Source organism: Varanus komodoensis, unplaced genomic scaffold, assembly GCF_004798865.1.
Source record: "Varanus komodoensis strain SLA01 unplaced genomic scaffold, ASM479886v1 scaffold61, whole genome shotgun sequence".
Taxonomy (NCBI): Eukaryota; Metazoa; Chordata; class Lepidosauria; order Squamata; family Varanidae; genus Varanus; species Varanus komodoensis.
This window is the reverse complement of record NW_025336236.1, coordinates 77,282-99,790: the sequence shown is the minus strand read 5'-3', so window position 1 is coordinate 99,790 and position 22,509 is coordinate 77,282. Positions and strand designations below refer to the sequence as shown.

At 37.2% G+C, this 22,509-nt stretch overlaps 1 protein-coding gene across 6 annotated transcripts in view; it reads right to left on the bottom strand.

Annotated features, from left to right (window-relative positions):
- Nucleotides 1–21,950, bottom strand: part of TENM3 (teneurin transmembrane protein 3) — a 384,209-nt gene extending 362,259 nt beyond the window's left edge. For all 6 annotated transcript variants that reach the window (XM_044449875.1, XM_044449876.1, XM_044449877.1 and 3 more), the window contains exon 1: nt 21,652–21,950. In XM_044449875.1, coding sequence (XP_044305810.1) covers nt 21,652–21,883 — 232 coding nt within the window. In that variant the 5' untranslated portion in view covers nt 21,884–21,950. The remainder of the gene's footprint in view (nt 1–21,651) is intronic.
- Nucleotides 21,951–22,509: the final 559 nt, after the last annotated feature.

Sequence of the window (22,509 nt, the reverse complement as noted above, 5' to 3'; positions counted from 1 at the left end):
AACTTCAGTAGGTAGTTGGGATTAATGGCAGTCCTTTAGGTTGCAATTCTATGGCTTCTAGACAGAGTCTAGCTGGGCACAGGAAAATTCAGTTCCCGCTGAGCAAGAATGCCCTATGAGGTTGGAGCTGAAACTCTAAATTCAGAACACACACCATCCACTATCACTAATCTGGAAAGAACTGTGCCAGCTGTAGTTCCAAGGTTGAAAGACTAGCCTCAAAGGTAGAGGTTTGCAGGCATTCTAAGAGCAGGGAGGAATATATCCTGGTAGTATCTCAGCCTCGTCATATACCAGGCTGTAAAATAAGAACAGCCATGCTGGATCAGAGCAACTGTCCATCTAGTCCAGTATTCTAGTCACACAGGGGGCAACCAGCTAGTCACAAGAAACCGACAATCAGAACATGAAAGCATCTCCACCACTGTTTCCCAGCAACTAGAGTACATAGTCCTAAATTTCCCACCAATTAGCTTCTTGGGATGTCCCAGGAGTCTAGTTTTATGAAGGAGGAAAAAGTGTCTCCCTATCCATTTTCTCCACAACACAAAATCACCCCACCCTTGTCTTTTTTCTAAGTTAAATAATTTCAAATGCATCCCTTTGATCATTTTAGATGTCTTTCTCTGTACATTTCCCAAGTCTACAGTATCTTGTTTAGGTATGGTGACCAGAACTATACACAGTATTCTAAATGTGATCGCTCCACTGATCTGTTTAAGAGCAGTATGATTGGCAGTTTCATTTTCAGTTCCCTCCTAATTATGTCTAACATGGATTTTTCCTTTTCCACAGCAGTCACACACTGGGTTGATATTTTGATTGGACTTTTTTGTCAGTCACTGCTAACTGAGATTCCGTCAGTATATACTTGAAGTTAGGAAGCCTTTTTGAAGGGCATGAGGAACATGGAGATGATCTTCATGGAACATGGAGTAAACAACAGGCAAGATGGAAAGCTTCTACAGTGGCACCTCGGCTCATGAACTTAATCCGTTCCAGGTCTCTGGTTGTGACCCAAATTGGTCATGAGCCAAGTTAAATTTCCCTATAAGGTTCAATGTAAATAAGGTCAATCCGTTCTACAACTATTTTTTTAATCAGAAAAATGTGAAGCAAAGTGGCACAGAACAACAAAGATCATGGCCATCTCCCCCCACCCAGCATGACCGTGATCACACCCCTCAGCACACCGATCACAGGCGCGCTTGGGGGAGAGATGGGCATGATCATGCTGGGGAGGGGGGAGATGGCCAATTATGCTTCTGCAGGAAATATGGGCACAATCATGGGCACGCTCATGCAGGAAAGACGGGTGTGATCTCGGCCATCCCCCCCCACCACGATCATGCCCATTTCCCCACTTGGGGGGGGGGAGATGGCCGTGATTGCAGTCGCCACCCAATGCGGAGTTCGCAACCTGAGTCAAAATTTTTATGAAATTTTTGTTCACAACCCAATTTGTTCGTGAACTGAGGTGTTCGTAAGCCAAGGTACCACTGTATATTATGTAACTTGGGAACAATGTGAAGTATACAAGAAGCATACATGCATTCATCAATGCATCCTTGAATTATCTTATAGAATCATATTATTATTCAAGGATGCAGTATATGCAAATCCATTATCAGAGTAAACATATTTTTATAGCTTCTTTTCTTCATGTATTTTTTCTAAATACATTCATAAAGCCTTTCATAAAGCCTTTTTAGATTTCAGCCATAACCTTCTACTATAATACACTCCTATAATACAGGAGTGAAAAACAAAAAGGTTGGACCAAGGAACAAATAAAGGGAAACAGTTGAGGTTTACAGTATGGGTGGAAAAACGTGATAAGATTCAGAAAAAAGATATCCACCAAAAAAGTGTAAAATAGTTAAGTGACTGTAGAATGCAGGTAATTTAGAATGTATAGACATATTAAGCAACTGTACAAGATGAATGTGTACATGCATGCAATGCACATGTGGCAGAGAGGAGGCAAAATCATTGAAAGACCATCCAAAATCTAGATTCAAGTCTGTATTTGATTTGGAGTTGGCCATCTAGTAGACCTCTGTAAAGTTACTAATAATCTCACATATTCTTGTAATTCAAAGAGCAGAAGATTTGTGTGATACAGCAATGCCTACTTTATTTTGTTTACAATTTTTGTTCACATACTGGATTCTATTTATTCATGCACATCTAAACAGATTCCTGAGAAGGAAAAATAAAAAGATAAAACAGATAAAATGGTTACACAATATGTTAAAAACAGGGTATCAGTAAAAACTTGGGCAGTTAGTCAAGGAAGACTTTCTGAAATTAAGATGTCTTTAGGAGGTGCCATAAACAACACAATGTTGGTTCCTGCCTGAGCTAAGGGGTGAAGGAGCTCTAGAGAAATGAAGCCATACTGCTGAATGTTCTTTTCCAGGTAAACTTCAATTGGGCCATAGGTTCATGTAGAATCGCCAACAACATGCCATCTAATGACCTTAATGACCAGTCAGGTTGGTAAGAGAGAAGACACTCTCAAATATCCTAGTCCCAACTTGTTCAGGGCTTGATACACTAGTACCAAATCTTAAACCTGGAGTGGTAATAAATAAGCAGCCTATGCAGTTAATTCAACAAAGGAGTTGCATAGTGGCAGCTCCTGACAACAGCTTTGACACTATATTCTACATGAGCTCTTGTTTCCAGACGAGTCTTAAGGGAAGCTACACATAGAACACATTGCAGTAATCTATTCTTGAGGTAACTAATCCTATAGTACTCTGGCCAAGCTTTCCCTGTTTGCTGAGGCTGACAAACCAGTCAAAGCTCATAAAAGGCACTCCAAGCAACCTAGCCACATGGGATGGTGGATGGATATAATAATGGTGGATCTAGGAGTTCCTGATCTTTCAGAGGGAATGCAAGTCCATCCTGAATAGGCAATAAACGTATCTCCTCAACTCAGAAACCATACCCCCAGGGAGCTTCCATTTTACTAGAATTCAGCTTCAGTTTACTGGCCCTTGTCCAGCCAATTACTGAGCCTAGGAATTAACCCCAGACTTGTACAGCCTCATCTGATTTAGATACTCGTGACACTTGGCTGCATATCCCCTAATGATTCCTTGCAGCAGTTTCATATGGATGTTAAACAAGATTGGGCAGAAGGTGGTAATCTGTAGATTTTCACAGCTCAGTTGCCAAGGGGTTGAGGATTAGTAATCCAATGTTATTCTCTGCAACTGACCCCAAAGGTAAGATCCAAGCAACTGAAAGACAGGGCCTCCAATGGCAAGCCCTCAGGGTCAATCCAGAAAAATGTCATGATCAAAGGTACAGCAACTCATTCACACAGAGATGTATTTAGCACTCCCTGGATCCACCAAGGCAGGCTTTGGGTGGATAAGAATAAATAAAAAATAAGAGCTTTTATTTAAATTGAATTTTTTCTTAAATCAGATTTTTTATTTATATTGAATTGTTTTAATAAAATTCTTTTTGAGTAAAAAATCTCTCTGAAGATAATTTTTTATTTAAGATACATTATAGTCTAAAGGTTATTAATCATGCAATAAGGGTTAGTTTTTAATTATGTAGAATGAGGCTGTATATTCTTGCAGTGTTTAAAAATTTTTTGCTAATGAATTCCATTAATCCATAATTCCACTATGCTCTTCCAGATATTTCTGTAAGATTATTGAGCAATTTTTCTATCTAGAACATATTATTGCAGATGCTTTCAGTTCTCAAAACTGTGAATTTGTGTCTGCAGAAATCACATGACTCTTCCTCTCATCAGACATGTTATATAATAAATATACAGAATAAAAGACCTCAATCCCATTGTTCCTTTGCAAATCTATGTACCTAGAATCAACTCCTTACCTCTAGTTTTCAAAACTTCAATGAATAGAAGAAGATTGTTGGGAGTGCAGTAGATCTGCACACGAAGCTAAGTGTGAGAGTCTGTCCCAGTGCTAGTCTTGCTCATGTCCTCACTCCTGCATTTCCTGATTCTGACTTTGCTCTTCTCCTGCCATGGCATGCCTTGTCACTATCTGACCCTTGCCTGTTCCTGACCCTGCCTTCACCAGTAGTCTTGTTATATCTTGACAAGCTCTTCATCTACCTCCATTCCCTGTGGTCTTGGTGGTCCAGCTGAGGATGCCTGTTGCTTATGACCTAGAGCTCAGAAGGAGTAGAGCAGCATCTACAATACTAGAGAAAGCACTCAGCTGCAATTGGATTGATGGCATTCCACAATGAGATAAGGGCCTCAGCTGGGTCATCAGATCCCTCCACTTGGAATCCCAACAGCATTCAGAAGCCTATTGGCTTTCTTCTGCCTCCTGGGACAGATCAATCATATGCAGCCCCCATTCCTGCAGGAGTGAAGTAATGCATTCATTGTTTACAGTGAAAATTGTGTTCCTCTTAGAAGTAGCACTGATTTTTCCATCAAGCAGGAAGTGGAGAAGCCAAACCATCTCTTTTCCAATAACCACACTAAAACTTGAGAGATTAATATAGCCATTATTAGTGACCTTTGATACAATATAAGCAGGATCAATTCCCAAACACATCAAGAAAAGGAAAAAAGGGAGTCTGCACCTAGGGAATACCTTTTTCAAATATTCCACTGCAATAACTTGAGTGGGGTAACAGCTTTCTCACCTGTAATAGCTTTAAATCCCTTTTTCAGTTGGTCAGAAAAGCAATGTGCAAATTATTACATAATTCTAAGTGGAAGAGTTATAGTTATACTATGTGTCATTTTAAACACAAAACTATATATTTTTAGTACACATTTATTTTTCCTTGCTCAAATTATAGGAATTTACAAACTTCTAATCTATAAGCCTAAATCAGTAGGATAGGCCTTCAATTCGCAGAAGAAATAAGGCCTGCACTGAAGCAAATTGGGATGTTTTCCTAAGCAAATTGCAGTCATGCCCCTCCCCCTTCTCCTGGGAGGGGCATGACTGCATACTAGGATCCTGGTCTGGACTGGGTATCCAGTGCTTACTTTTGAGCAAGAAAGAAGAGGCATAAGCTGTAAGTTATGTGGCAAAAGTAATATATAATTTGGCTTTTATATTGCTCTAAACACTGAAGGTTGCATTTGAAGAAGCTTAAAACTAATTTTTTGTCAACTGATTACCAAGTGATAGGTTTACGAAATTTATTGATGGTGGCATGTCCTGAAAGGTCACTGACTTTGACGCTTCCACAACAGAGTGTGCTATATGCTCTGCAATATGTTTTTCTTTCACTTTACTAAAGTGGGTTTGGACATAATGTTCTCTATGGAAAACTCTTTATAGGAAACAAAGATGGCCTCCATCTTATTGATGTAGACCATACAGCGAGTTAAAATATTGAACCCTTTGAAGACTGGCTGTGCCATTCCCCCCCCCCCGCCCCCCCAATGCACAGGTTTTTGACAGAAAGAAGTTAGTGTCCTGGCAGAAGAAATAAGTTAACCTTAGGGAAAAATGTGGAATCTGTACTGAACAGCACTTTTTCCAAGTTTTTTTTTTTGTTTTGGTTTTTTTTGTGGGGGGGGTTGGTTTTCTTTTGGCTAGGCAATAGGTGTACTCTTTCTGAAATACATCGTGCTCAAGTCCCCGCAACTAGAACATAATTTAAGAAGGAGCTTTATTTAAGGGAGCTTAGACCCCGTGTTTCCATGAAGATCCTTTAAGACTCTAGTGGTACATTCAAACTCAATGTTGAACCAGTTCAAAGTCAATCTATTCTAATAATTCTTTTAATGTATGAAAAGAAATGAGAAGTTTCGCATAAGTACATTCAAGCATCCAGACAGTTTTGTTTGTTTTTTAAATAGTACTGATACTAGGGCTATGTCTCAGTCTGTAGATGACAGATGAGCTGAGCCCTGGGAAAGAAAGAAAGCTCTTTCCCTTCTATACATTATCTAGGCATCTTCATTTGCACAATAATGAGTTTAGAAACAACTTCATTAGAAGGGTAAAAATGGCATAGTTTTACCATTCAATATTCATAGTGCTAACTAAAATCATAGTTAATAATTTCAGTTCATCTGGCACTGAAACAGATGGCCAGTATGTAATATAGCAGACACCATGGCTTTCCAATCTAGAGAAATCACATATGTTGTGGCAACTATAGAACCATAAGGTTAGCTCTGCTCTAAGAAAAGTCCCCCCACCTAAATTTTGTTCTCTAACAGGATGGTTTTGTGTGCTTCCCCCTCCACCCCCCACATCTCTGAACTGAGTACTTTAGAGCTAAATATTGACTTTATAAAGCCCATAACTCTGGAAAAGAACCGCACAGAACTGTCAGAGGCAAATTATGAAAGACATCTTCAAGTACCTTCTTATGCACAGAATACTAGAGCTGCTAGCTCTTTTACTCATAAGAGAGCTGCACTAGAACATTCTGAAGCTGTGGTAAAAAGCTGAAAAAGCATGGTCCTTGCATAGGCCTAATATCTTGACTTTGGGGTATATTTGGCTTTATCTCTCACTGATATGGTTCTATACATTTGTCAAAAGACCAGAGATAGGGACTATCAGCCCTATCTTTTCTGCCAGATGGGTTAGTTATGACCCATAACAGAGACTGTTCTGATTACTAAGTTAGAGTTTTGAAAGCCTCTGCTAAAACTCTGGAGAAAATACCCTATTTAAATATCCTCCTAGCAGTTGGTTGGCAATCATATTAACTGAATGGTAAGCTAAATGGATCCTTGGTCTGCTTCTGCAAGTCTCTCCTTGTTTTTAGAAGCTCTTAAATAGGCATCCTTCCTAGAGTTGGCTGCAATTATCCCTGCTTTCCTTCACACTGCCCTTTCTCATTTGCAGATGGTATAAAACCATGGCCTGTACAAATGCCAGAGCTACATTGGGACTGCTTTCAATGGGCTAAGGTGGGCCTGGAATTTGGTTGCGGAACTTAAATATGGAAGGGATCCAGAAAAACGAAGGAATGAGACTTAAGCTATCCAACTGTATTTGCTGCTTTTCAATCTCTTTCTCTGTGTATGTGTGTGTGTACGGTGGAAGATTCTGCTGCTTCTGGAAAGCTCTGGATCTTGAAATACTGCTTGTGGTGCCTTCCTTTGCTAGCTTTACCCACCCACCCCCATTTTTGCTAAACATCCTGTATGTATTGCTATGAAACCTTGAGCGTGAGAACCTAAGTTGGCATGTACAGTGTTTCATGTTCTTCTTCAGTACATCTATAGTGCAAAAGGGGTCTCACACACATAGCACAAAGTGATCTGTTGGAAAATATGCAGGCACAGGCGCGTGCCCTTTCTACCTTTCCTGACATGAAATTTCTTTTCCCAAATTACTGGTGGTAAGTGTGGTGATTCATTGTACAGTTAGGCCATGGATTACGAACGTTTTGGTTACGAATAATCCATATTTAATGAACATGCAGACTGCCATAAACCCTGTACGGACAGCTCTAGGGAAAAGACATGAATATCTCTAGGGACTATGTGACACGTTTGACAATTCTTCATCAGTGGCCACATAGTTCCCTAGAGCTAGTCACAGCTTTCATAAGAGATATTCATGGCTTTTTGCTAAAGATAGAGATTCGTTAGACATATTCATGGCTACCTCTAGAGATCTACATGGCCTATCTTTAGGGAAGTATACTACATATTTGGCAATGCATTATTTGTGGCAGCCTTGTTCCCTAGAGATACAGTATTCAAGACTTTTCCAGGAGTTGGCTCAAGTGTACAGGGAGCATAGTTCCCCTTAGGGTTTTCTTTAGAATTTGCCCTTGTAACCAGGCCTTAGGCTGGTACAAGGCCATTTATAGTGAGAAAAAGAGAATGGCTGTCCAGACAACCCTTGATGCCAATCTACTTGCCAAGTAGAAAGCAATTCCAGTGGTAATCCTGCCCCCCAGCAGAACAATCAAGCCCTGACTGTCCACCACCATGTCCACCTCTATTATCATCAGTTAATGTTAGGCTTAATGTTAGCTCAATAATGTTCTAAACTACACAAGTTGAAGAGAGAAGCACTTCCCAATCCAGGCATGAATGTGGTTGAAAAGGAACTGAAGGAATGGGTGTGGGCCCCTTCCATCAATGCAGAGAACAAGAAAAGGAGGGGCTTCCACCCAACTGTAACTATAGAATCTTCCTGACAACAGCGTCCTCACAGATGTAGAACCCATATGTATGATGCACAGAGATCACAAAGAACTGTTTCATTTGGTTTTTTTACAATATTGTATACCTACCCACATACCGATTCTCTCTCTGTCTTTTCTAGTATGTTATTATTACTGTTTTATCATTACTACAATGTTGTAATGTGCTTAAGCTGTGTTAATGGGGGGGATGGGCTGCCCTTGAAAACATTCCAGATACTTCAATTGGTTCAAAACAGAGCTTCCAGATTGCTGATGGGGACCAGTAATTATTCTCTGGGCTCCCAATTGAAGTCTGGGCCCAATTTAAGGTGCTGGTATTGACCTATAAAGCCCTAAAGAGCTTGGGACAAGGATATCTGAAGGAACATCTCCTTCCCTATATACGCTTGTGCCCCCTAAGATCTGTAGGCGAGGTTCTGCTCCAGGAACCCTCCCTGAAGGAGGTAAAGAAGGTCTCTACCTGGAGGAGGACCTTCTCTGCAGTGGCATCCAGACTCTGGAATGCGCTCCTCAGAGAGGTTTGCCTGAATTTATATTTCTTTTGGCGCCAGTTGAAAACCATTTTATTTACCCGCTATTTTAAGGATTAGGAATTTTAATTGGGTTTTTAATACTCAGAGTCACATTTTGTTTTTGTTGGTATTATGTATCTGTTGTTATTATGTTTTTGTTGGTATTCTGTACATTGCTAGTTGTTGTTAATTGTTGCTTTATTGACTGTTACAGGTCTTGTAAGCCATCCTGGGACAATTTTTGTATAGGACAGGATACAAAAAATTTAAATAAATAAATAACATGGAAGTGTTTCTTAAGTGTTTGATATGCACATAAAGGCAAAAGATATACATGTGCTAAGACAAACATTTGGCTTACTCCTGTGATCTGCTTAGAAATGTTCTCAGGAACAGAATTCATCTAAAACCCAGGGACTACCTGTACAATTCTTTTCCAGGAAGTTCATTAGGTGAAGAAAAGATGGAAAAAGATTCTCTATAAGTTCCAACAGGGACTGGAATCCCTCAAAACTTGTGCTACAACAGGAACTATTTAGAAAATAAAAGATTGTTCCTACTTCATATTATAGCCTGAAAAGAAGCAATGGCGAACAATTTTATCAACAGCAATACGAAACCAGAGTATAATACTCTGTCTCCCCACTATGCACACAAAATATTCAGTCATAGATGCTTGCATGTAAAGATGAAGTCACCTACTTCTGTCATATACAGTGGTACCTTTGCTCACAAACGCCTTAGTTCTTAACCAAATTGGGTCACGAACAGAAATTTAGGAAAAATGTTTCCTGAAGTCGTGAACTCTGCATTGGATGATGATTGCGGGCATGTGTGTGTGTGTGGGGGGGGGGGAGATGGCCATGATTGCACCCATCTCGCCCGTGATCACGCCCATCCCTTCCCCTGAGCACACCCATGATTGTGCCTGTCTTCCCTGTGATTAAAAAAAAAATATTTACAGAATGGATTAACCTTATTTACATTGAACCTTATGGGGAAATTCGACTCAGTTCTCTACCAATTTGAGTCATGGAATGGATTAAGTTTCAGAGTCAAGGTACCACTGTATAGCCCAAGCAAAATTATTTTACTATAGGAAAAAACCATGAAACTCTTCCCTTAGTTTCTGATAACACTTCACTTTCCACAAAGAAAACAACTTAATTATCTTTAATATGAACTCAACACCATGAAATTAATGCAATATACATTTCTAAATGCAGAATATATTGGCAAAAAGATATTAAGATTAGAAAGATTAAGAAAATGACCACTGTTTCCACTCCAACAGCACCTTCTGATAAAATCATGTTGATAGTAATGCTTAGCACTTATGTAGATAATACCATCATCACAATAAACTTCTCATACTTTAAAAACATTAGCTGATTAAGACTCTCAGGTACCTTCATGCCACAGGGAATGTGCCCATTTTAGATACAAAGAAAATGAGTTAGGAAAGTCTGCCAATTTTCTAGCAGGATGGTAACAAAACTATAAGTAACATTTTGTCTCATGCTTAAGTCTTGAAAATGCTCCAGAGTTCCTAAAAAAATCCCAGTCTCATTATGAGTGAAGGTCCCCACTTCCTTTCACTGACAAAAATGTTTATTTATATCCTACCTTTCCACCAAGAAAATGGTACTCAAAATGGTACTCCATAAATAAAATTGTAATTAAAACAAATGAAAAAACATTAAAATCCTAATTAAAACACCTACTGAAACATCAAAGGAATGCTTGAATAAAATACTATTTGCCTGCCAGCAGAAGGATACTAAAGATGGAGTAAACCTGGACCTCCTCAGCAAAGCCTAGAGCAGCCACAAAAAATTCCCTTTCATGCATCACCACCAAATGTGCCTCTGAAGGCAGTGGTAATGAAAGATGGCATTTTCTTCAGGCAGGTTCATATAGGAGAAGACAGTGTTTCAAGCAGTATTTAAGTCCCAAGTCAGTCTACCTGAAAGATATCAATTATAACCAGTGGATTCATTAATTCTTTATATCCTGCCTTTTTCCTTCAAGGCTTACATAATTCTCCTCTGCTCAATTTTATCCTCATAACAACCCTGTGTGGTAGGTCAGGCTGAAAGTCAGTAACTTGCTTAAAGTCACCCAGTGAATTTTGTCATCAAATGAATCTCCAGATCCCACTCAAACACTCTAACCAAGGGAGTGGTTATATGCTCCCTGTAACCAGCCATGATCACTAGGGTGGTCACAGAATTCTAGACAAACTAAAGTTCCCAAACAGGTTTCAAAGGCAGCTCCATGAAGTGCATGTTATAGGTCAAGTAGTATTTAACTACTTGACCTATAGTAGTTAAATAGTAGATAGTAGTTATAGTAGATAGTAATGCTTAGCACTTATGTACATAATACCATCATCACAATAGACTTCTCATACTTTAAAAAGATATTAGCTGATAAAGACTCTCAGGTACCTTCATGCCACCTGTAGCAACACATGACTACAGCCAGATCAGACAACTTTAGGAATGGCCATGTGCTTATTGCTGAAACATGGGTATTCAGTTCAGGAATGAGTTATAAGTACACCAGAAATATAAGCCTGGGTTTTCAACTGGAGAGTAAGGGAATGTGACCCAATCCAGTACAGCCTGAGTCCCTATTACCTAATCTGCCTTTTGACACCTCCATTTTGCCTAGATTAAGCTTCAATTCATTTACCATCATCTAGTCAGTTTCCAACACCAGGAACTGATCCAGAACTCAAATAGGTTCCCCAAGACATTGCAGGACTGGAGGCAGAAATGAGGATCAGGAACATGAAGCCACTGCTATGAGGACTCATGTTTCAGTGGCAAGGTTAGGCATGGCTAGGCAGTCTTGCGGCTTCCAAGTGTTCGGTATGTGCTGGTTCTAATCCTTGCAAGCACCTAAATGTCTGATACTGATCATGCATGGTAAACTAGGCTTCCTTTTCTATCAAGACACCAGGAAAGCTGCATTGTTCTGCAGATCCTGACCACTGTCTCCTTTAGGCAGATAATGCTATAATAAATAACTATTACCCCTTCTCACTCAGCCAGTACGCACCTGCTTGCTTTTATAAGCCTGGAGGGCAAAGGTCTAGTTCAAAGAGTGACAGACTATTTCTTCAGGGATCCTGCTCATATCCCCCAGTTGTACAAATTGGGAAGTATCATTGTAACTGGACATTCAAGGACCAAAACATCTATCAACTGTGCCATTCAAGTCAGCAAGGCTACAGTTGAAAATTGATCACAAAACTATCACATAGTTCACATCTATTATCAATAATCAAGTAGTTCTTGTGGTTAATAGCATAACAGGCCTTTGACCACCTGAAAAGGCTCCACTAGGTGCCTCTGAGCAGATAGTGGAGTAAAATTATTTTGCTGATGTCACTGTTATGTGACATCACATCCAGGCTTTTAAGTAAGTTCTACCCTGTCTTTAACCAGACTCATTTTGAGAGTTTCATCAAACTTGTTCTGGTTGATAGATCACTTAAAGTTAAGTCTTCCAGCAGTAAGTATTCTGTAAAATTTCTCTTACAAATAAAACCCATAGTATTACACTACTTTTCATTTTGTAAGGTTATTTAGGATTAAATAGGTCATTTGAAGATTAAAAGCATTTAAATACTAAATAATTTTAGCATTATTTAGTATTTCTTCTACATTTTCTGCAATTTTGTAAACTCTTTTTATCAGGAATGAGAAGCTTGCAGCTCTACAAATATCTTTATCCACAACTCCCACCAGCACTAGCCAATACAGTCAATGGTAAGGAATCATGGGAGTTGGAAACCGAAAAACTGTAAGGGCACAACCTCAAAGCAACAGGGATATGGCTCCAGAGTGAAGTAAGGAATTAACCAATGTTTAGGTTTATTTTGTTACTGGAGGCAATAACGATCAGTTTATTTTTAGAGGAAGGTATTAGATTAACTACATGTTTCTAAAAACATGATTGAGTTTAAAAGCAAGTACTAACTTAGATATATTCATGGGTTTTAATCCCATTCAAATTAATATAATGAGGATGCATGTAGAGATGCCAATGCTAAAAAGGAAAAACTTTCAATGAAGAAAAACAAAACACAGATATATACATTCTATATCCTCTGCTTTTTTGTTGTATCTTGCTTCCAGAAGAGTGGATAAGAGAAAAGCCAACTGAAACTCTATCATGTCTAAGGGAATGATTGTTCACCAGTGTTAAGACATGGAGTTTTGAAGAACCCTGTTAAATTAAGTACATCCACCCACAACCTGCCCTTCAATCACAGCCAGTAATGGATAGGAATTAATTCACCAACTCTACTGGAAGAGAAAGATATTTATATTTTTCCCATGAGATTTAGATCCAGTTACTTTACTGGATGGTTTTCTTAACATAAATGTTGTATCTAATGCCTTTGAGGCCTTTAGAAGTAAAAAACATGCTCTAAATGGCAGAGCTAAATAGTTCTAAAAGGAGTACTATTCCAGTGTTTGAAGTTCTATGTTGCCTTCCTACCAAAATGCCATACATGCACTAGAGTAACTTTTCTAACTACATTCTATTACAAGAATTAAAATTCAACAAGACTACTTCCTTGAAAATAGCATCAACAGAGAGAAATTATTGGTGACTGCCCCACAGCTATATAACTTCCTCTGGAGACCCGTTCACTGATAAATCTAGACATCTTCACAAATGATCATCTGTTGTTCTGATACTCTGTCAATGTGAATTAAGCAGAAAATGACCATTTTATTATTCTAACTTTTTATTCAGTTTTGCTATTTATTGACAACTCACTAGCTTTAATAGTAAAAAAAAATCAAAATCAAAATCTAGAAACCTAAATGCTTTCATGTGGAAGTCACTTTGCTTGAAATTAACAGGGTTTTCTTTCAAGTAAAGTGGCTAAGATCAGGCTGTAAATCATTAGTCAGGCAATAAAAGTAGGTGGGGGTAGAGCAAGATTTTGTATGTAAAAATGATAAGACAGATTTGTTTAACTGGTGTGTTTAAATACAGGCATTTAAAGTTTAAAAGAAAGAAAACCATGACCATTTAAATCTCTTCATGCAGCAGCTGACATTTATAGCAACTGAGTAAGATTAATCATTTTGTTCTCTGAATGAATCATGTTATGTAGCTAATATTTAAAAAGTAATAAACTGTGGATTCACATTAATTAAACACTGAAGTCGTGATTAATGTTTTAGGTTTCTGCAGTCCAGAAAAGTGACAGCCTTACAGTATTTTATTTTACTTTTTGGTAGCTGAATAGGCTGAATCTGGCAATGAAGGGTTTGTTTTCAAATAAATATATTGGCACTAGATTTGCTGTCAACCACCTTGAGCCTACCGTAACCTTAATATAAAGTCTATGAAAATACAAATATTGATATCAGAATGTATATGCAAAATAAATCTGCATAAATACAAGTTGCTTTGCAGAATATATCCTTGATACCAAAGTCACTGTAGTTATACACTTGACTAACAATATAACTACATTTATTTTGCATGAATGAACTGCTTGTTTTGTGATATTTGTAAAACAATCGCACACAGTATAGAAGTTACAAAATCTTGAGCAGAAGTTTCAGGGAATTATTCCATAGCGCCAATTCTCCTTCTGTAATTAATCTTTAAGGAAGATTTGAGATGAGAATAGTAAATCATAGTAGCTTGTTACAGTTCTTATTTTATCTGGAGACTATTGCACCCATACTAACTTGTTTTCTCATTTATATCACAATAATTCAAATTTGATTTACAGTTTTTATATTAACTTCAATAATTAAGTAATTATATTCACTCATTCAACATACTGTATCTGTTTTCTACAGTATATCAAATATATTTTTTTCTGGACAGGTTAGTATGATTTATATGTTGATTTTCATTCAACATTGTGCCATGACCTTGGAAAAAATAAATACCAGACAATGTGAGGCAACTTCTTTTGAATTCACAATGAGTCATTACAGAAGAATGCAGAACAAGCTAAGAGTAATCTGAACTTTATCAAACCTAGCAGTAGTAGTCACAGCTGCTAACACAGCGAGGATCGAAAGAAGCCAGCAGGCTATACCAAACACTTTTAAAAGACTAACTATCAAACCTGGTAGCCCCATATGTCACTGCCAAAAACATTTCAGGAATTGGAATTTCAGTCCTTCAGCTGCTAAAATCTCATGTACATTTACTGCTGAGGAATTAAAGGAATGTTTTATTTCTGTGCAGAACATAATAAAAGTAGAAAGTAACAAAATACAGTCTGCCATACTGTAGCAATACATAGGGGAAAGTTGTACAATTATTTTATAACCTAGCTCACAGGATTGTTGTGGGGTAAGATTGAGAGCAGGAGTAGAGAATGGTGAAAGCCACTTTGCATTCATTTAAAAAGTGCAATATAAATCAAATAAATAAATAAAACAATAAGTTATTAAATATATTTTAATAGTTCATTGCTTCAAATTAGATTAGGAAAACAGCCACAGGGAGGACTACAGGTGCAGCAAGGCTGTTCTTAGTATTTTCCAAACAGAGTATTTACCTGGTTGCATTCATGTAATGACTGAGAAAAGAAGCCACATGCTGCAAGAGTGGTTAGGCAAATCATGCTGCATGTGGGCAGACAGGGAAAAGAAAGTACCATGGCTCATTTTCCTGATGACTGTACAAACCATGCTAGTATGATAAAAATACAGTTGGCTCTTCGATCATCTGAACAAAGAAGCAGTGGTTGATCAGTTCTATGTTGGCTCCATTTCCCTGGAAACATTAGGTTTATAGTCTAGAAGTATTGACAAATCCAATCCTGTCACTGAGATCCAAGTATGCAGCATGGTGTGCCAGAAATTAGATAAAAATTGGTTCAAATGTAACAGATAAAATATGGGCTAATGGACTAATGAGTGTTAACTAATTAATTGAGATCATCATCAGAGGTCCTGCTCCAGTAGCCATATCTAAATAAAGTTAGAAGGATGGCTGCCTGAGGCAGGGCTTTCTCAGTTGTGGTGCTCCATCTATGGAATCAACTTCACAGAGGTATTCGTCAAGCACTATCTTTATACATATTCTGGTGCCAGATTTAAGGAGCATTTTAATTGTTGATTATTTTAGTTTAATTTTAATTATATTTTAATGCAAAATATAGTTTTCTTAATTATGAGATTTAAGATAATTCCAATCTATTTTTAAACTATTATTTGGTGTTCCTGCTATATGTTGTTTATTATTGATTCTGTGGTTTTAATTGTATTGTATTATTTATAATGTTTTATGTTGTTGTTTTTTATTATGAAAACAGTCTAGAGACCCATGTGGCTACAAGATGGTATACAAAAGTTCTAAACAAACAAACAAACAAACAAACACTCAGCTCAGAATTTTCCAATTGTTTGCCACATGTTCTGCATCTGATTTGAGTCTGCAAACTTTGGCTGGCCTGATTGTAAGTTGCTTCATAACGTGTAAACCTGTACATGGTGGGCTGCTAAAACCCCTAAATTAATCTAAAAACTAACTGTGGGTGAATTATTTATTTATTTATTTATTTATTTATTTATTAATTAAAACATTTTTATGCCGCCCCATTCGCCGAAGCCTTGGGGCAGCTTACAACACTAAGTTAAAATAATTACAATATAAATCAAATAATTGTGAATTAACCCACAATTACCACCATCAGATCACAGACTGGATACAATTAACCACATCCTGATATTCTCTACACTAGACTGTTGCAATTTGTTGTATATCACACTGCTTTTGAAGATGTCACTACAAAAAAGTAGCTGCTAGATTGCTGGGCACAGAGATAGTGCTAATCTATTCTCCTGTGCTAATTCAATTAAACTATGCTAATTTTAGTCTATTTCCAGGCACAGTTCAAAGTACATTGTACTTCAGTATACTGGGCACTGGATGTGAGCTCAGGAAGACCAACACTTTCAGCCAGAATACCTGGAAGACTGAGAAAGTGGATTTAAAACCATTGCTATTTTTTTTCTTTGTTGTTTCACAGATCCTTATAGGGGAAATGAAGGAGCCAGCTAAAAATCCTTTGCCTCCATAATGTTAAATTTATTCAGAACTTAGGCTCCATGGGCCTTCTGAGAACAGCTAAACCAGTCCAAGCATTGGTTGGGCTAGCTATTATCTAGTTTTAGTCTCATGTTATAATTCATATGTATAGAGTGTAGTTGTATTATTTCTTTGTAATACTGCATTAATACTATGAGATCTTTACTGACTTGCCATTGGCTTTTTTGAATTTCATGTATTTCATTTTGAATTGGATTTCCAAATAAAATACTACATTCCAATCCATAATATTTATAAAGAACTACTTTGGACCCTTCCACTATGTCAAAGTGTTATATAAATAAAAAATAAAAAAACTACACAAAGAACACCAGTTGGTGTATGAAGATAGGGCATTTTCAGCCATGGTGACCCTAATATGTCTGGCACTCCACTTCGGAGCTTGCTTGGCGCCCATTCAGCTGCTTTTATGATTCCTGTAAATACTTTTAAAATGTCCAGGCATTCCAGCATATCAAACAGCTGTTTTTGTTGTTGTATGGTCTGGCTGGTATCCCAAATTGTCACAATGCTTTATTTGTATTTTTTAATTGTTGTATTATATTATCTGCTTGTCACTGTAAAACCTTATACAGAGACACCAGCTCATATATTCTTTAAACAAATACACAGAAATCACTTCTAAATTAAAATTTAAAAAATATGTTTCAAGGCAATTAAATTTAATGTTGATTTTATTTTGAAGAACAGAAATTCTCTTCTTATAATAAAATATTGATTGCAACTCATTTGTCAAACATTTCTGAGATTCTGCTTTGTTTTGATCAAATTGCCCATGGCTGACAAGGAGATAATTTGGAGTAGGTGGCAAATTTCTAAGGAAACAATGGCAATTTACTTGGACTTGCTATACTTATATGCCTTCTCAAGTGAACAGCAGACCACTATAAAGAGATCCAGGTCACAATGGATGAATCTAAACATATCCTGAGGTAATGCCACATCATTAGAGTTTTAAATCATTTATTTAATGGATGAGGTATTCTGTAGAATTACCATTTCAAGTTTGATGTGCTTTTCCTCTCAAGCTACTGTCCTGTACCATTCTATAGTCTAGACAGGCATTGCTTTATAGATGCAAAACCACTTGCCATTTCAACCATATGTCAGCAAATTAATGTCTGCATAAAAATCTTGAAGGAAAGAAGATATACTTCCAAATCACTGCAAACTCACAGTCAGTTTTTACTAAGGTGGTGTTGGTATGCATGGTCAGTGACATAATGCCTTTTAAGCCCATATGACTTGTTCACTAAGTACACTAAGAATTGTATACAAAATTGTAGTCTGAGACTATATACCATACTAGTCACCTATGTCTTCTTTGCTTACTCTACTGAAAGAAACTGTGATTTTAACAACAGCAATAATCATGCACTCTGCATTGCAGTCTTGAGCCAAACTGCAGGAAACAAGGAAGGTGAGTAAGAGAACCATTATTTTTTCTGGGAACACGCATGTGATCCTAGTCTCCCCACTCCTGCTTTAATATGCACGTATTGAACTAAGAATACGGAAAGTCTGGTTAGTTGTGTAAAACTGGCTAAAAAGCCCTTTCAACAGGCCCTGATGGAATAAGATTTCCATGGTATGATCCATATTACAGCTCCTTTCACATGCTGTGCTGGTATCTTTTAAAAGGACAATGGCTGTTCTAGAAGCCTACACTAATGAATACAGTGCAATATCCAATGGGCTTATAATGCAGTTGAGTGAAACACACAAATGCATAATGTTGTGATTATGACAAAAGCATGAGGAATTTGAATGAGCATGTGTTATTTTATTATTTGCATTTTTAGCACAAGTCTCAGTATAGTGCTACAACTTCAGGAGAAATGGAAGGGAATGCTACAGTAAGTACTTTTTTTTTTGTTTCTTAACTGCATGCCAACTTTCAATTTTGCATAGGAGTTCAAAGTTCAAAAATAGTGTGGTTATTTGCAGCTGTGCAGTCCTGTAGGTACACAGTAAAAATAGATGCAACAAAAATTACTAAGAAAGACAAAGGTAAGAAACATCATTGCTCTGTTTTTAGTGTTAGTGGAGTTTCCTGCCAGCTAATCCCATGAATATCAGTACTATTAAATTGAAAGATTAGGGGATGAAAGATTGAGAAGAAAGATATAGGAAGGGAAACAAAGGTATGGGAAAATATCAAAATATAAGTTCAATAGTTATAAAGTCATTCCTACATATAACAATTATAACACCACTACATTGGAACACATTTTTGTACCACACAGGAACTGCAAGCATCAGAAAAGTTGATATTAAGCTAGTTTGAGAAATAACAAACTAGTTGACATTAAACTAGTTTGAGAAATTGTTGTATTTATTGAATTTGTTTGTAAGCCATCCAGAGACACATAGTGATTGGATGGGTTAGAAATATCCATTAATAAATAAATAAATAAATAAATAACAGAATATGAAGGAAGAAACTGTATCAACACAATTTGGGTTGACTATTATTTGTCTCATGTGTAAGTCAGTTTTTAGAGGATTGGAATAAAATGCTTGCACAGATTGCATCAGTATTAGAAAGAGAACATATAACTAAGGGTACTTTCATTTATTTGTATAAAGAGTCTTTTATTCTACTGTCATCCTGCCTCAAACATTTTCTTACAGGAAGTCATTTTTCCTTTGTAATCCTCAAATGATGCCTCAGTCTTCCTTCCATCTTTTTCTGTATACAAAACTCTGATTAAGAAGGAATATACAGAATTGGAGCACAGTGTCTATAAATTTATACCACTAGGATCACTGCACTTTAAAGATGTAATCCTATGCATATATAAGCAGGAAAAAAAATCCTACAATTCCCATCATTCCCCAGTGAGGCAGCCTGTGCTAAAATAAAACATAGCATTAGTTGCATCTGGGGACACTTTGTTACCCTAGAGAAAAGGACTTCAGGCCGGGAAAATGCTGCTTATGAAAGGCCTTTGTTCCAGTTTAATGTTTCCTCCATGAGGTTTTAATCAGCACAAAAATGACTTTAAGCAAGTAAAAATAATATGTAACCTTACCAAAGGCTATGCATGATAAAATCTGCAAAATAATACAAACTATTGAACTTCCTAACAATAGTTGGGTCTATAAATTTTACACCTAGATTAAAAGACTTTCCCTACATGGATTTTAATTCTGTTTGCTGCAAGCTAGGTCAGACTCTTGACTTTGTTTCTTTGCTTGCACATTTTTGTTTGGGGTATAAAAGTGCCCCATAAAACTATGCTTATGCAAATAGGGACCCTTTGTTCCTATAGGCATGTTTTTTAAAAGGAGGGTTTATAGAAAAAAAAAAAACTGTAAAAGACAGGCACTTGAAATCTGGGGATGTTTTGCCTCAGCAGATTGTGGCAATGTCCTAGGAGGACTAATTTGTAGGATTACAAATTATGTGAAGATTACACAACAGAATGTGAGCCAAGAGGTCTCAGAGCCCTGAAGAAGTAGGATACAGCTTGTATACCGTTGTCTTGAGGTTGTTCAAACAGACACATCTAATTTCTGGGTTCATGAGGTTTTGTTTCATAAACTGAAACCCTCTTGAAGCCTGTTAGACAGTCTACCAGAAGTTTCTATACATTTTGTCAAGGAATGTTAGGTGCAGATAAAAGAACTTTGTAAGTCTGAGTGAACCAATCAATCATGTTGGAATACTGTTTTCATGCGTTATAGAGTATTACAAGGTGGTTATAAATGTACCATAGCGTTGTTGAATAATAAAACACGTTCTATGAACTAGACTCAAAACAAACAAGAAAGTCTTTTAAATGATCCCACTAGTGAATAGTTCATTAAAAAATCAGCCAGCATCCCCATACATACCTATATAAGAAATTGTATACTACATTGCTAGCTTGGAGGGGGAAAAAACTACCCCCCCCAAATATTTGATTTACAACTTAATTTGATTTTTCATTTCTGACTCTATCTTAAGATGCTTCCAAGAGGTTGCAAAGAGGCTTCCCTGCTTGGTTTCATATTCATATTTGACTCTTTCATACTCATATTGACTCTTTACTAACGTGGCCAAATACAAAAAAGAACAGGACCCCTGTAGAAGAGGGAATTTCATTTCATACACAAGCCACACCCACTGATATTGTTTTTATTACATTATTGTTAAAGGCATAGGATCTCTCTCCTGTTTTGCAATTGGCCACCCTTCCTACAGCTGAGTGTCTCTTTTGTAGCCTGAGGCAAGTATAATGAGAATGGTTGAAATGTCATTTGTTTATCCATTTTGATTTATAACAGAGAGAACCAAAGACTTTAATGTTTAAATATTGGCAAGTCTCTTGGGGAAAGCCAGAGAACCAGCCATAGTTTGTCTGTACAGCCTACTGATGTTCCTACAAGGTCACTGCAACTTGCAATGCAAGTGGTGCAAATATCCTGTAAAATATAGCAATGTTATTTCTTTGCAACATTTCACAACAGTATTCATCAACTGTATCAGTTGGCAAGAAATCAGGGTTTAATCCCCTGTTATATCTGCTTTTCAGGGACTGGATGCATTGCATTTTTGGGATATATCTGATCCCAAGATAAACACTGTGGATTGTTCCCCCAAGTGCATCTTCAAATGCCTTTGTACTGACTTGGCTCAAGAACAGCAAAGGGGGCATTCTTAGCAAACCTTAGCAATTGCATTGGGTTATTTTTTTAAACCAGGAATGATCATTTTTAGAGCCTTCTCCCACACTTGTTAAAGTGTGAAGTCAATATGGTAGTAGTATGACCAAAACCTTAACCATTCCTGATTCATTTATAAGAGTAAAATGAAGGCACGGACCTCTCAGAGGCATTAAATGGCATTAAAACATTTATGCCATTTGCATTAAAACATTTTGCTTACCTTGTCCTCTATACTCATCTGATTCCCTGTGGACCAAGTCTTTTACCCGGTTTCCATACAACAATCTGGAGGAATCATGATCAAAAGCTTTCAAGGTTTCACTTGAGCTGTAGGACTTCTGTGTAGGCACTCTGCACTCTTCATTTTCTGCTGAAGAGTTTGTGTAACGCCGTTCCTTCTCTCTTCTGCTTTTTGTTAGGGAGCAATATGGTCTGCGTTCCTTCACATCCATGCTTCATTCCTTCTGTATGCACATCAAGCCAGATTACTTGAAATTCTGCTGCTCTATATTCAATCTTTCACCTGTAAGAGGATTAAATAGATTATATGTAATTTATGTACATATTTACATAATGCTATAGATGCATCAGCGGTTATGTAATTACTAAGGGTAAAAGTCCTACTCAAAGAACATAAAGTGTACTTTCAACTTAAATTGAACTGTATTTGAAAGAGACCAAAATAGGGTAATTATTCAGCAATATGACTGGTAAATTAGATGTGAAATCTCTGCCAAAGAAGAGAAGTAAAATATACACCACTGAAGATGCAATCTACAATAAATTGCTGGTATGCTCTGTTCATTGCATCAGGGAATCCAACCATTAAAATGGAAAATGTAGTTCCAGTTCAGGTTCAGTGACAACCGAAGTTGTCATCTGGATCTAGATCAGGCCAATAAAAATTGACTAATTTGTTCAGCACACACAATCAAGTAGTTCAGGTCTCCTTTAGATGAAACAGTTTTGTTTCCTGCTTTCCTGCCCCAACTTTGGGTTCATAGATAGATGTCTATTTCAAACATATTCCTAGTTCATTTTACATTTACATCAATGTTCTCAATGTGTTTGTTGACAG